The sequence below is a fragment of the Varanus komodoensis genome, unplaced genomic scaffold, assembly GCF_004798865.1.
Source record: "Varanus komodoensis strain SLA01 unplaced genomic scaffold, ASM479886v1 scaffold20_1, whole genome shotgun sequence".
Lineage (NCBI taxonomy): Eukaryota > Metazoa > Chordata > Lepidosauria > Squamata > Varanidae > Varanus > Varanus komodoensis.
The window spans coordinates 9,907,031-9,922,165 of NW_025335587.1; the positions used below are offsets into that span (position 1 = coordinate 9,907,031).

At 45.3% G+C, this 15,135-nt stretch overlaps 1 protein-coding gene across 6 annotated transcripts in view; it reads right to left on the bottom strand.

Annotated features, from left to right (window-relative positions):
- LOC123023339 (integrin subunit beta 3 binding protein) overlaps positions 1-15,135 on the bottom strand; it is a 64,607-nt gene that overhangs the window by 24,556 nt on the left and 24,916 nt on the right. For all 6 annotated transcript variants that reach the window (XM_044429902.1, XM_044429898.1, XM_044429896.1 and 3 more), the window contains exons 4-5: positions 11,156-11,231; positions 6,612-6,690 (exon numbers count right to left, since the gene is read on the bottom strand). In XM_044429902.1, the coding sequence (XP_044285837.1) occupies positions 6,612-6,690; positions 11,156-11,231 (155 nt within the window). The remainder of the gene's footprint in view (positions 1-6,611; positions 6,691-11,155; positions 11,232-15,135) is intronic.

Sequence of the window (15,135 nt, forward strand, 5' to 3'; positions counted from 1 at the left end):
GCGGAAGCCGTGTTGTGTGGCTGTCAGCCTCCCTTCCCTATCTAGCATCACTAGATCTCTCTCTATTATGAGTCTTTCCATTGTTTTTCCTACAATAGACATAAGGCTAACCGGTCTATAATTCCCCATGTCCTTTCTACTACCCTTTTTGAAAATTGGGACCACTGATGCCACCCTCCAGTCCTCTGGAACTTCACCTGTTCTCAAAAGGTGAAAGTCTCAAAATTGGAGGCCAGCGGGCATGAGAGAACCCCTGCCAACTCTCTAAGTACTCTAGGTGTAACCCATCAGGGTCTGGCACCTTTGTAATGTCCAATGCCCTGAGGAGCTCCTCGACTTCAAGCAGGGTGACTCTAATCTGTGCCCCTAAGTCCCCAGCCTCATCTAATCTCCTATGCGGATATCCCCCGTCCTGCTTTGGGGAGAACACAGAGGCAATATAGTCATTTAGCATCTGTGCCTGTTCCCTCATATCAGTCACTGGATCTCCTTCCTCCTTATTTAGTGGTCCCACCACTTGTCTCCCCTTCCTCTTCCTATTTACATGCTGAAAGAAGCCCTTTTTGTTGCTCTTTATATTCTTGGCAAGTCTCAGCTCGTAATCAGCCTTAGCCTTGCGAAGAATCCTTCTGCAACGGGCCTCCTCCTCCCGGTATACCCTTTTGTCTATTTCCCCCAGTACCCATTTCCTACGGAGGTTCCTCTTTTGTCTAATCCCTTTAACCACCTCCTTTTGCATCCATGGCGGCACTCTCCTCCGCCTCCCCACCTTACTGACTAGAGGTATCGTCAAGGCTTGCACCTCCAAAACCTCCCTTTTGAGTGTTATCCACCCCTCCTCAACTCGCTTACCTTCCAGTAACCTATCCCAGGAGACTTTTCCCAGTCTGGCCTTCAGTTGGCCAAAGCTGGCCCTCTTGAAGTCCCAGCTTCTAGTGCTCGTCCTGCTGCACGTCCCCAGTCCCTTGATCTCAAAGCAAAGGATGGAGTGATCACTCGCATCCAGAGCTCCCCTAATCTGTACTTCATCTATCAGCTCCTCCCTATTGGTCAAGACCAAGTCAAGGATGTTTCCCCCCCTCGTCACCTCTCAGACCCTCTGTGTGAAGAACCCACCTTCTATAGCTTCTAGGAAGCGACGTGACCTGGCTGTCACCGCTGAGTGAGTCTCCCAAGTAATATCCGGGAGACTGAAATCTCCCATAATTACTGTGTCTCTTCCCCGAGATATCCTTAGAATCTAGTCTGTCAGGACATCATCCAGGGTCTCAAGTTGACCTGGAGGGCGATAACATACCCCCACTGTCAGGTCTCTTTCCCTGTCAAAACCCCTAAGTTTCACCCAGACTGCCTCTACCGAATCCCCATCTGTGCTGCATTCTGTCTCACTGCATCCTATCCCTTCCCTGACGTATATAGCCACGCCCCCACCTCTCTTTCCCTTCCTGTCCTTTCTAAAAAGGTGATACCCTTCTATGTTCACATTCCAGATTTGCCTTTCATCCCACCAAGTTTCTGTGATTCCCACCAGATCAAACCCTCCTATTCCCAGGAGAGCTTCAAGCTCTTCCTGCTTATTACCCATGCTCCTAGCATTGGTGTACATGCACCTCAACTCCTTCCCACCGCTTCCTTTCTTTGGAGTTCCCAGCCTCCTCCTTCCTCCCATCCTCCCTGATACCTGGCCCCTCTCTGTAGGAGTCCTGTCAGTCCCTGCAGTATCTCTAAAACCCTGCTCCCAGAGCCCTGATCCTCTCCCCACACTTGCCCAGTGCAGACACATTACTGGGGGGCCTGAACCCGCCCCCCGGCTCAGTTTAAAGTTTCTGGATTCGCTAGAGCGAATCCAAAGTTCGCTAGAGCTTCTCCAAAGGACCTTTTCCCCATCCTCGTGAGGTGTAACCCGTCCCTTGCCAGAAGTCCATTGGCAAGAATACGAGTGCCGTGGTCGAGGGACCCGAAGCGTTCCTTCTGGCACCACACCCTAAGCCAGTCGTTCACCTCAGAGGCCCTCCTGTCCCTTCCTGGCCCAAATCTCCGGACAGGTAAGACTGACGAGAAGGCCACTTGGGCCTTCAGCTCCCTGAGTTTCTTCCCCAAGGCCTCAAAGTCCCTGGTGGTCCCAACCACACCCTGCCTGGCCACATCATTTGTGCCCACATGGATCATCAGGAGCGGCTGGTGACCCCTGGAGCGAACAAGACGCTCCACTCTGTCCTTCACATGCCGGATGCATGCGCCCAGCAGGCAGCAAACCTCCCTTGTCTCCAGGTTGGGGCGGCACACTGCCGCCTCAGTGCCCCTCAGCAGGGAGTCCCCAACAACAATCAGCCGCCGCCATACCTTCCCGGTGCTGGTGGGCGGCCGTGCCCTGGCCCTCACCTCTCCTGATGTCCCAGACTGGGGATCCTGCTGGTCCCCCAAGGCCTCATCAGCCCCAGCCTCCCCAAGTGGAGAGAACCTGTTTCCCAGCTCCAGATTGGTGCCAGGAGGAGGAGGCCGTGCTGGCCTCCTCCTCCTGTGGATGACATACCTCCACGTCTCCATAGCTGCTCCTCCCGTGGTCTCTCCCTCAACCCTCTGTCCAGAGGGGGCTGCTCCAGGGGGGCCTGGAGAGCTCTCTCGGCCCTCAGGCACCTCACCTCCTCTTCTAGCAGGGTCACCATCTTGCACTGAGGGCAAGTGTATCCCTGCCTCTCCTGGGGGAGAAGGGCGAACATGTCGCAGCTCTCGCAGCGGACAGCAAGACCCGTGACTCCCGCCAAGGCCATCTCCTGGTCTGCCATCAGTATCCCTTCCGAGAACTTACCTTGGTCCCCTGCCTTATTTCTCCTGCAGTTCCTCTCACTTGCCCAGTTCTCCCAGACAAAAATCCACTCGCACACACACACAAGGATAAAAAAAAAAACCTTAAATTGGAAGAAAAACAAAGCACAGCACAGCACAGCACAGCACAGCACAAACAAACCTCTGTGTCTCAGGGAAGCGAGTCCCCGGGCAGCCCGGGCTGCAGCTAAGGGATACAGACAAGGGACAACGCCTTATCAGTCCCTCAGGCCGGTGGCTCCGCCTGTCCGCTTCCTCCTGGCCCCTCTAGCCTCTCTGGCCCCGCCCCCTTCCTCTCTGCTGCTCCTGCCCTCTGCTCCCCTGCCCAGCTCCTACCTTGCCTTCGCCAGTCCCCTGGCCACTCAGCACTCTCTCCCAGCCTGTGCCTCTGCTGCTCTGCCAAGAGGCCAGAGCCAAATTAGGTTCCTCCTGAACCAAAATGGAACCAGACTGCGGGTGCATATCATTAAAAGGGTGGCAGGATAGCCTTTAAAATGAATCCAATGGAAACATCCAGTTTGAGGAAAGTCATCCTTAGTGGATGAAGGGGAAAAAGTTTTTGATTGCCCAAACATAGAAGCGAAGGAGGTAAGCCACAAGCTTCTGGTAAAGCATAAACAGTAGGAGAGGCTCAAGTGACAAAACTTGATTGTGCACATCAGGTGAAGGACACTGCGTTTAGGGATCTTTATGTAAATACTGAAGATTACCGAGCCGAGATAGGAAACTCGGAAAGGTTGGTTTTAAAGTCAGGCATTACAGAAACCTGGAGGAATGGAGACAACTAGTGGATTGGATCATCTCCAGATATACACTGTATAGGAAAGACAGGAAAGAATGGACTGTGGCTCTCTACATCAAAGAGGATATAGAGTACAGCAGGTTTAATAATCTAAAATGCACAGACTCCTCCACAGAAGCACTATGGGTGATATTAGCTGGCTCCAAAACCAATCAAGTCATAGGAATATGTGATTGTTCTCCAGACCAGAATGCTCAGGTGATCCTGAGATAGATGATGAAATCAAAGAGACCTCCAACAAAGGCAGTGTTGTAACAATACAATACTTCAACTACCCATGCATTGACTGGATAAATGTATGTTCCAGTATTGACAAAGACACTAAATTTATTGATGTTCTAAAAAACTGTGCCCTAGAACAGTTGGTCATGGTACCAACCAGCGGAAGACAATACTGTTGCCCAGGACAGACACAAAGGCTGTTGAACTGACTGGAAATAGTGACCACAGTGCTATCAGAGTTAATCTGCAGTTAGGTGGAAGACTGCTGAAGAGGTTCAACACAATTGCATTTGACTTCAGAAGGGAGGATTTCTCTAAAATAAAGGAACTGGTAAAAAAAGAAGTTGAAGAAGGGAGTCAAGAGAATGAAATACCTTCAAAATACTTGGAGATTACTCAAAATCAGAGTAATAGAGGCACATATAGTATGAATGCCACAAGTTAGAGAATGTAGCACAAAGACTAAGAGGTCACCAGCATGGTTAACAAGCAAATTCAAAGAAGCAATTAAAAAGGATTTCCTTCAAGAAATTAAAATCTTCCCCAAATCATGAAACCAAAAGGAAGCATAAGTCTTTCATTGCAGACCTTCTTACAAAAATATGTAATTATGTCCCTAAGATCAGCTTCTGTACCAGAGGACTGGAATATGGCCAATGTAACACCAATTCTGAAGAAGCGAGCTCTCCAAGCTGGGGAAATGGGAATCAAAATGGCAAATGTAGTTCAATGTAAGTAAGTGGAATGTTATAGGTATTGGGACAAACAACCCAACTTCAGATATAAGCTGATCTGAGTTAGCAGTGATTTATCAAGAAAAGTTCTTAGGGTTGTGGTGAACAGATTGATGAAAATGTTGGCCCAGTGTGCAGCTGCTGTGAAAAAGATAAACCCCTTGTTAGGCATAATTAGGAAAGGAACTGAACATTGAACTATAAAGATGGTGTGCCCCTTATACAAATTTTTGGTACAGCCACACTTAGAATAGTGTGTACATGGCTGCATGTAAAAAGGACCTTATCGAGATGGGAAAAGTGCAGAGAAGGACAAGTAAAATGACTGGGGAATGGAACAATTCCACTATAAGGTGTGACTACAACAAATGGAATTATTTAGCTTAGAAAATAATGTGAGCAAGGAGAGACATGATAGAGATGTTTAAAATTATACATGGTGTGGAGAAAATGAAGACATTTTTCTCCCTCTCCTATAATATTAAAACACAACATCTTTCCATTGGTGGGAGATTCAGGACAGATGAAAGGAAGTACTGCTTCACACAGCTCTTAGTTAAACTATGGATCAGAGCCAACTGTTATCAGAGGCAGTGTCCCTGCATATATCAATTGCTGATGGGCAGGCAGAAGTCTTGTGCCCATTTTTCTTGAGATCCTGTGGGCAGCTAGTTTGCTACCATGTGAACAGATTGGTGGACTGCATGGACCCCTGGTCTGATCCAGCATGGCTTTTCTTATCATCTTATGTTCTTAGCTGCTGGAAAGGAAAAAAGGGAGAGACACACTAATAACAATGCATTAGATTGTATTATCACAAATGGAAATTCTAGCAGGGTCTGGAAAGGGATAGGTTCTATGTTGAAGACAATCCTCTGGAAATTTTCTGTTGTTAGCTGGCCCTTTCTCTCTATGGGAAAAGCAGTGGTTGACACTCCAAATGGTAATACAGCCATTGAGAAGTGTCAGGACCTATGGAATTTCCCCAGTTTTTTCATTACATGTAGAGTGTGCTTAAGAGAAATCTCTGAGATTTGGTATTGTCAAATGTTTCTTTCTAGGTGGCAGTAAAAGTATAATATAAAATAATATATAATAAAAGTATATGATGATACACAGTTTCTTAAATACATGAACTCTAGGGAAGAGGGGATTATTGCTTTCTCACCTTGCCATTTTCTTCAAATAGCCCAAAGTCCTTTACTTAACAGAAAAATGTGTAGGTTTTCACCATGTGGCAAATATTAAGTGGAAGTGTAATTTAAACAAGACACAGGGAAAATGCATTGGAAAAAGGGTTAATCCCCCCCCCCCCCCCGTGGGATTGTACTAAGTCACAAGGGATCTGTGATCATGCCTAGTTTGTTCCCCTTGTTAGATTCACAAGACTGATTTTCTTTAATTCATTATTTAGAGTGTTTGACATGGGGAAATACATGTGAAAGAATATAATACTGCCAATAATACTATAGGTAAATGATGGTTGTTCTAAGTGCTCTAAGCACTTCACACCTTACCTTAATAATCTTTACAAGGACACTGTAAAATTGGGCAGTATTATCCCCCACTAATGTTACAGATGGAAACTCAAAAACAGTGGTTTGACCAAAGTTGAGGAGAAATTTGAATCATTGGCCATGGGGAGATTTGAACCAGCAGGTTCTAGCTTGAAGTTTATGCTTTCGAGTACTATCCTATCCCTGCTTTCTATGCAGATCCCACAAAGGTACAAACCCATCCCACTTAACCCCAGTAAATCCCACTATATTACATAGCATACTGAATTTCTGAATTTCAGTGTATTTGTTACACCGGTATTCTGCTCATTTTCCAGGGATATTGGGCAAGTCCAAATTGCCTTTCCCATTTTATCCTCACATTTTATCTTCCCACTCAACTCAGTCCAGCCATTTCCACACAATATTGAATGAAGATTATGAAGACTAAACTGTAATGAAAAAAGAGTTTGATTTTAAAAAAGAATCAATTACATGAAACCAAAAGGACCAAGATGAGAGAGAACAAACCTGTAAGTTGGTTAGGTTTTGTCTGAATTGCATGAATCTCTTTAGGGTTCTTTCAACTTCAGAATGTAGCATTAAGAGTCTAAATAAAGAGAGAAATGGAGAATAAGGACAAAATAAAAGGAACAATTCCAACTCAAAAAGAACCCTAAAATAATTTTAGAGATTAGAAGCTTTAAAGTGCTTTTTATGTTATTTTTAAAACTTTACTGTATAAGTGTTTGTTTATATGGCATGAATCTTAGCACTGGTGCTCTGATCACTTTCGTGGTTTGTAGTGGTGTGTGTGTGGGGGATTATCCCTCTTTGGAATACCTCCTTGTATTGCCTCTGACATTGCACTGAAAAATAAAGTGTGTTCCTGCAAAGCTCCATATGCGTATCAGATTTAACAGGGTGATACCCAGGGAACAATTGGTGCATAGAGAGCCCACTGAATGAGTTAGCCTTTTCTACAAGGGCAATTTGAATTAAATATAGAAACAAAGAAACAGAGCAAGTCAGAAGAGGCCTCCTGGGCCATCTAGTCTGACCCCCAGCTCCAGCCAGCTCCGCTCATGACAAGCCTACCATGGGCATGTCTAGCCTATCCTTGATCACCCTGACCGATAGGGACTCCACCACCTCCCGAGGAAGCCCATTCCATACCCTTGGGTTCCTAACTGTCAGGAAGTACTTCCTGGCATCTAAATTGAACCTTGGTTCCCTGAGCTTCACTCCATTGGAGCGCGTCCTAACCGCCTCTGCAGGGGAGAATAGGTCTCAATCCACCACTGCGTGACACCCCACATGTACCTGTATGTCACCAACAGATCCCCTTGGATTCTCCTCTTCTCCAGGCTGAAAAGACCCACTTCCCTCAGTCTCACCTCATACAGCTTTCCCTGCAAGCCGGCCACCATCCTGGTGGCCCTATGCTGCACTAACTCTAACCTGGCTATATCCTTCTTGTAATGAGGGGCCCAAAACTGGACACAATACTCCAGTTGTGGGTGCACCAGAGTTGTATAAAGTGGTAGTAATACCTTTCTCGATCTAGAAGCCACTCTTATGGCTATGAAACCAAGGGTGGTGTTCGCCCTCTTGACCACCGCATCACACTGCTGACTCATGTTTAGCCTACAGTCAACCAGCACCCCAAGGTCCCTTTCACAAGTACTGCTCTCCAGCCACTTGTCCCCTAATCTGAATTTATGACACCCATTCCTATGCCCCAAGTGCAAGACATTGCACTTATCCACACTGAACTCCACCCTGTTGTCTCCTGCCCACTTCCATAGTCTGTCCAGATCCTTTTGGATCTGGAGTACCTGCTCCTCAGTTGTGGCCACTGCCCCAGTTTTAGTATTGTCTGCGAATTTGATCAGCAGATTGTTCGCTCCTTGTTCCATGTTGTTGATGAAAAGATTAAACAGGATCGGACCCAGGACAGAGCCCTGGGGGACCCCGCTTGTCACTGGCTGCCATCCTGATTTCTCCAGTAATGGTTACCCTCTGCTTTCAATCAATCAACCATGCACTAATCCATTGGACAGTGCATTGGTCTATCTCAAAACTCCTCGGTGTCTCAACCAGGATATCATGGGGCACTTTGTGAAAGGCCTTGCTGATATCCAGGTAAACCATATCCACTGCATCCCCTCCGTCTAGCCACCTTGAAATTTTGTCATGGAATTCCCCAAGGTTTGTCTGGCAGGACCTGTTATTGCAGAAGCCGTGTTGTGTGGCCGTGTGCCTCCCTTCCCTTTCTAGCATCACTAGATCTCTCGCTATTATGAGCCTTTCCATTGTTTTCCCTACAATGGACGTAAGGCTAACTGGTCTGTAATTCCCCAGATCCCTTCTACTACCTTTTTTATAAATTGGGACCACTGACGCCATCCTCCAGTCCTCCACCAGTTCTCCACGAGGGCTCAAAATAGAGGCCAGTGGGCGTGAGAGAACCCCTGCCAACTCTCGAAGTACTCTCAGGTGTAACCTTTGAAGGCCTGGAGCCTTTGTAACATCCAGTGACCTGAGGAGCCCCTTGACTTCCGGGGGGTGACTCTAATCTTTGCCCCCATGTCCTCGGCGTCATCTAATCTCCCATACAGATCTCCCTCATCCAGCTTTGGGGAGAACACAAAGACAAAATACAGTGGTACCTTGGCTCACAAACTTAATCCATTCCACAACTCTGGTTGCAACCCAAACTGGTCATGAGTCAAGTCAAATTTCCCCATAAGGTTCAATGTAAATAAAGTTAAACCATTCTGTACATATTTTTTTTTTAATCACAGGGAAGACGACCATGATCACAGCCATCTCCCCTCCCCCCCCCGCGAGCACGCCCGTGATCACGCCCGTCTTCCCTGCAGGAGTACGACTGCGATCACAGCCATCTCCCCTCTCCCCGAGCATGGCTGCAATTGTGCCCATGCAGGGAAGATGGGTGCAATTGCGATCGTCACCCAATGTGGAGTTTGTGACCTAAGGAAAATTTTTTCCTAAATTTCTGTTCGCGACCCAAATTGGTCCTGAACTGAGGCGTTCATGAGTCGAGGTACCACTGTCGTCCTTTAGCACCTTTGCCTGTTCCCTCGCACTGCATCCTATCTCACTGCATCCTATCCATTCCCTGACATATAAAGCTACACCCCCGCCCCTCTTTCCCTTCCTGTCCTTTCTAAACAGGTGATACTGCTCTATGTTTACATTCCAGCCTTGCCTTTCATCCCATCAAGTTTCTGTGATTCCCACCAGATCATACCCTCCTATTCCCAAGAGAGCTTCAAGCTCTTCCTGCTTATTACCCATGCTCCTAGCATTGGTGTACATGCACCTCAACTCCTTCCCACAGCTTGCTTTCCTTGGAATCCCCAGCCTCCTCCTTCCTCCCATCTTCCCCGATACTGGCCCCCCTCTTTGTATGAGTCCTGTCAGCCCCTGCAGTACCTCTAACACCCTGGTCCCAGAGCCCTGATCCTCTCCCCTCACTTGTCCAGTGCGGACAAGTTTCTGGGGTCCTGACCCCCCACCCCAGATCAGTTTAAAGTCTTCCAAAGGAAGCTCGCTAGAGCATTTCTGAAGGACTTTCCCCCCATCCTCATGAGGTGCAACCCGTCCCTTGCCAGAAGTGCATTGGCAAGAAACCAGGTGCCGTGGTCGAGGAACCTAAAGCATTCCTTCTGGCACCACACCATCCTTTCCCTGCCTGGTCCAAACCCCTGGACCAGTAAGATAGATGGAAAGGCCACTTGGGCATTTAGGTCCCTGAGTTTCTTCCCCAAGGCCTCAAAGTCCCTGGTGATCCCGCCCACATCCTGCCTGGCTATGTCATTTGTCCCAACATGGATCACCAGAAGTGGCTGGTAACACCCCCCCCCCGGAGCGAACAAGACGTTCCACTCTATCCTTCACATGCTGGATGCATGCACCTGGCAGGAAACAGATCTCCCTCTCCTCAAAGTCAAGGCGGCTCACCAACACCTCAGTGCCCCTCAGCAGGGAGTCCCACCGTCTCTTCCTGGTGGTGGTAGGCAGCCATGCCTGGCCCTCACCTCTCCTGCAGCGGCCTCCTGGTCGAATATGGTCCCAGGCTGGGGATCCTGCTGGTCCCCCAAGTCCTCATCAGCCCCAGCCTCCCCAAGTGAAGAGAATCTGTTTCCCAGCTCCAGATCGGCACCAGGGCATGCCTCCATGTCTCCCTGGCTGTTTCTCCCATGGCCCCTCCCTCAACCCTCTGTCTGCAGGGGGACTGCTCCCAGGGGGCCTGGAGAGCTCTCTTGGCCCTCAGACACCTCACCTCCTCCTCTAGGAGGGTCACAAGTTTGCATCAAGGGCAAGTGTATCCCTGCCTCTCCTGAGGGAGAAGGGCAAACATGTTGCAGCTGTTGCAGCGGACAGCAACACCTGGGGAGACTTCCTAAAGATTACGATCTTTGGAAGTCTTTGCAGAAGATGAAAACAAGTAGCAAGAGGGGATCTATTCAGCTCAAGTCAGCTTTGCATCCATCAGGTACTTAGTTTCTTTTGTTCTCAGTACTCCAAAGTTGCTAAATATACCTGTGGAGTTTTTTCTACAAGGAAAAAATATAGATTTTACAGTGAAGCAAGTGATGCATGAGATTGGTAAATGGCTCACCCAGAAGTTTTATTTTTACTGTAAATCAGGCGTAAGAAACTAGTCATTTTCCAGATGTTTTAGCCTACAATTCCCATCTGTTCTAGTCAGCATGGCCAATGGTGAGGTATCATGTGGGACCTCCAGATGCTTTGGCATCCTAGTTGCCCACTCCTGCTATAAAGCAAGTACATGGGGCTGTAAATTTAACCATGGCAAAGGTATCAAAAGAAAATGAATTCAACCCCTCACCTTGTGCCACTAACCTAATCAAAACCACTCTCTAATATTGCTACTAGTCCTACAGTGGCAGCCCAGAAACTCTGCTCTAACCCTACCTCTACCTCCAAACACACATGCAGTTTTAAACAATAAACACAATGTGAACATGAATCCCCTACATCACATGCACTTTGGGCCTCATCATTACAACAGGTAACCTTACTTGTCATTCTCTTCAATTTCAGGTTCCCTCTTTCTGGAAGACCCAGACAGTACATCTTTAGATTCATCTCTATTCTCTAGATTTAAGGGGGAAAAGAAATTCATGTTCTCCTTTGCATTACTAAAATTTAAAAAATCACAACAGTCAAAATAATACTAAGATATAGAATATTTCCTGTTTTGTACACAAGATAAACATGAACTCTTCTCTCAAATTCATTTGTAACCTTTACATTTTCCATTAAACAAATACACCATTGTTTTATATTTGATTAATTTTATTTCTTTCATTATAAGAAACTAGAAAGGAAGAGTACTAAAAGTACAAAGAAAAATGAAAACAGGAGATTTACAGAATTAATAGTAATAGTACAACTATTATTAAGATGCTGAAAGTGAGAAATAGATGAACCATAAAATGGTGTAGTAAGAAATAAGTGCATATGAAATAAGTGAAACACAGTAAGTATTAGAATAAAAATACTAGATTTCAAAGAGAAAACATGAGGTATAGATTACATGTTTGGGCAACAGATTATTTTACTAACACAAAGGATGATGAATTGTACCTAACTTGTTATTCCATCAGCAACTTCTTCAGCCCAATCTCTCCAGAAGTTCCTAGAACTTGTACTATGTCATCAATTGCCAAGAACCAACGAATTTTGCAGTTCAATGGAAGGTCTGCTTCTGTGGGTTGGAATCAATCAGCACCTGAACTCATCAGTACCATACTCACCTGCTTCTGTACCTTTTCTCCAGGAAGACAGGCCAAGAATGGGGAGTATGTTATTTGCCATACACACTCACATATATCTTTATTATAATTGTACCTTGTGAGTGTCTGAATTATAATCTGCTTTGAGCCTGAGTTTTGGCTAAAAAAAGAGTACCTCTATCCAACCACATACAAGGGATCTTCAGAAAGTTTCCGCACTTTTTAAAACACTATTAAGAATTTCCAAAACAATTACATCACTTTTCTACATAGTCACCTTCCTTTGTGATGCATTTTCCCAGCATTGTACCAACTTTTTAATGCCATCAGTAAAAATATATAAAATATATTTATAAAATATAAAAGTGTGGAAACTTTCTGAAGACCCCTTGTATAAATGATTAAATAATAGCAAATTTGGAAAAAGAAGCAGGCAAGGAGGATAACTAGTGAGAGCCAGTGTGGTATGGTGGTTAAAATGTTGGACTGAGGACCTGGAAGGGCTGGGTTCTAGTCCTCGCTTAACCATGAAACTCATGGGGTGACTATCAACTAGTTACACACTCTTAGCCTAACCTAAATTAAAGAGTTGCTGTGAGGATAAAAATGAAGCTATTTAAGCCACCTTGGGTTCCTCATAGGAAAGAAAAAAAAGGCAGGACATAAATGCAATGTAATAATCACCAAAAACATGATATTCAAATTCTACCTTGGTTAAGTTTGAAAATGTATGCAAGGCAGACATCGTAGACAGACTAGGTCCTTTAATATCTTGAACAACATAGAAGAGAACACACAGAGAACTTGCTTTTATCCTAGAATCATGCAGAACTTCCACTCTCTCAAAAAAAGAAATAAATGTAGTAGTGTTAGGAATAGATTATAGTACTCTTTATAGGGGGGCAAGTAGAAATCTTTGAAGCACCTTCAAGGTCACTGCCTGCAGTTTCCTAGGCCAACTGTGAGAGCAGACATGTTTTGAAAGAGATGGGAGGGGTTGTAGGAGAGGAGGGAGAGCTGTTGCCTTGCCTGGCCCGGCCCCTGAGCCTGTGATGAGGCATTGGGAGAGATAATCAATCGAGTTAGAGGGCTTGCATAGGTCCCACTGGCTGGCTTTCCACCAGCAGGAGCCACCTTGAGAGTGAAGCCCACTTTTCCTGAAATAGAAGAATTGGATAGTGTGACCAAAATAAAATGGTCCTTGATTCAGTAAAGAGGAAACTATCAGGTTTCCAAGGAAAGCCCTTATCAAAGATAGACTGAATGCAAGATCTGGTTTTAAACACTGTGCATGTAACATTTATTCTATGGTATAAAGAATACAAAAGTATAAGAATACAAGTTCAGCAATCATCAGCAACAATATCATTCACACTCACATTCGTCCAATACTCACACACAACCAATAGACCCTTCTCCAGAGATGATCAAGCGTTGGCAAGATCTGTGAATGACCAGTTGCAGTGCTGTCCTGGCACACATGGGAGCTAGAAAGCCCAGGCATTTTATACCTTAAAAGTTCACACTATCAGATAGTCCAAAATGAACACTGAGCTCATTTGAGCAAGACACAGACGCAGGATGTGCTGGTCTTCACTTATCTTGGAAAAACATGTTCACCACATTCCATTCTCTCTGGATGGTACAGAGCAGGCTTATCTTCTCTATTGCACTCAATTCTCCAACCACTCCCTGCTTTTCAGTTTTTCTGTGCAAAATACTCAGTCTCAGTCAGTCTCATCATGCTCTTTGATTCTCCATTTTTTCTGGGTCTCTTAGGCCTTCAGGAACCCATGCATACTGTAACACTGGTAGTGTCCAGTCTGAGTTAACACTCTTTACATTAGCAGGAGCTCAGGGGCTCAGTTTGCTAGAGAGCTCTTACAAGTTGGATTGTCTTGTTAACTGTGAACTGTCATAAAAGATCTGCATTGTAAAAGACTGTCTGGAGTTTTGGAAGAGAAGGGGAAAATATGGCTCACAACAATAGCACAAAATTTCTAGAGAACAAATGGGTTCTGGGTTGTAGAAGTTCTTGTGGCAGGTAGATCTGAATACATGTTCCTCACCATAGCCACCATACTTACTATGTTAACCATAAAGAATACAAAGAACATGCAGGGGCCTCAGTCCAAGCCACTGTTCCTTTCTACCTTCTTCTCTGGTTGACTGCTTTCAGAAATAGTCTGACAGGGTCTGCCATAGTTCTCTTCTAATGTCAATACTCAATTAGTCTCCCTAAGCCACAGAATCTTATATGCATATCAATGGGATGCATGTATGTGTGTGTGCAGGTGCACATGTATGGCACATGAATATATGGATGCATATGTGTGTACAGAACGTTCAAGAATTGCATATGCTTGCACAATGAAGGGATTCCTGCTGCTGGGTTCTCAGGCTACTCAGAAAAATAAAAATTTAGTCAAGAGCTCAAGTTCAAAATGGCTGGAAAATACTGACTTAAGATCCATTTTGTAAGCAAGCTGAACAAGTCCTGATGCAGAATATGTTTATCAAATTAAGTGACTGTCATGACAGATGAAGCATGACAGAATTAAGTGGAAACAGTTGGACAGCTTGCATTCTCTGCTTGTTCATTTCCTTAAATGTTTAATAAAAGCAATAGTTTGACAATAAAATCTAGTCACTACTATAATGCTGAAACTACTGCTTACTTTTCAGTCTAGCCATCTTAATCAGGGTCAGCACTATCAAGCACCAATCAAGCCCTCATCCCAGAAGGGGACCACTCTGTTCATTTGCCCATCAGATGGAGAAGCAAAAGAAGCCATTGCCATTTTCTTCAGGAGATGGTGCATTTTGGGCAGATAGGGAGGGGCAAATATGTGGGCAATAGCAAAGCTAGGCAGGCAGATAAGGGTACCTTAGGAAAGTGCTTGGTCCACTGAGGAATTTTTTTAATAAGGATCCTCTGAAATCAGAATGTATCCAATGTATTCTTTAGATTAGAAGATAAAGGGTAGGGAAAGATTTGACCAAAATTGATGGGAGTCAGGACTGGGCCTTGCCAATTTCTTTAATAGCCCCTACTCTCTTTTCTTTCATACTCCATGCAGCATACTGTCCTCTGCAGACTGTACTCATTTTAAAGCAATACCACCGCTATCCCTTTCCAAGAAAAACCCACTGAATTACAAACAGCTTTGATGGCTTTGCTAAGAAAATCTGAGCATGGGTAGATCAGATACAAATCATGCAAAATGATTTGCTACAGGATACTCAGCAGGGCCAGCTCCAGG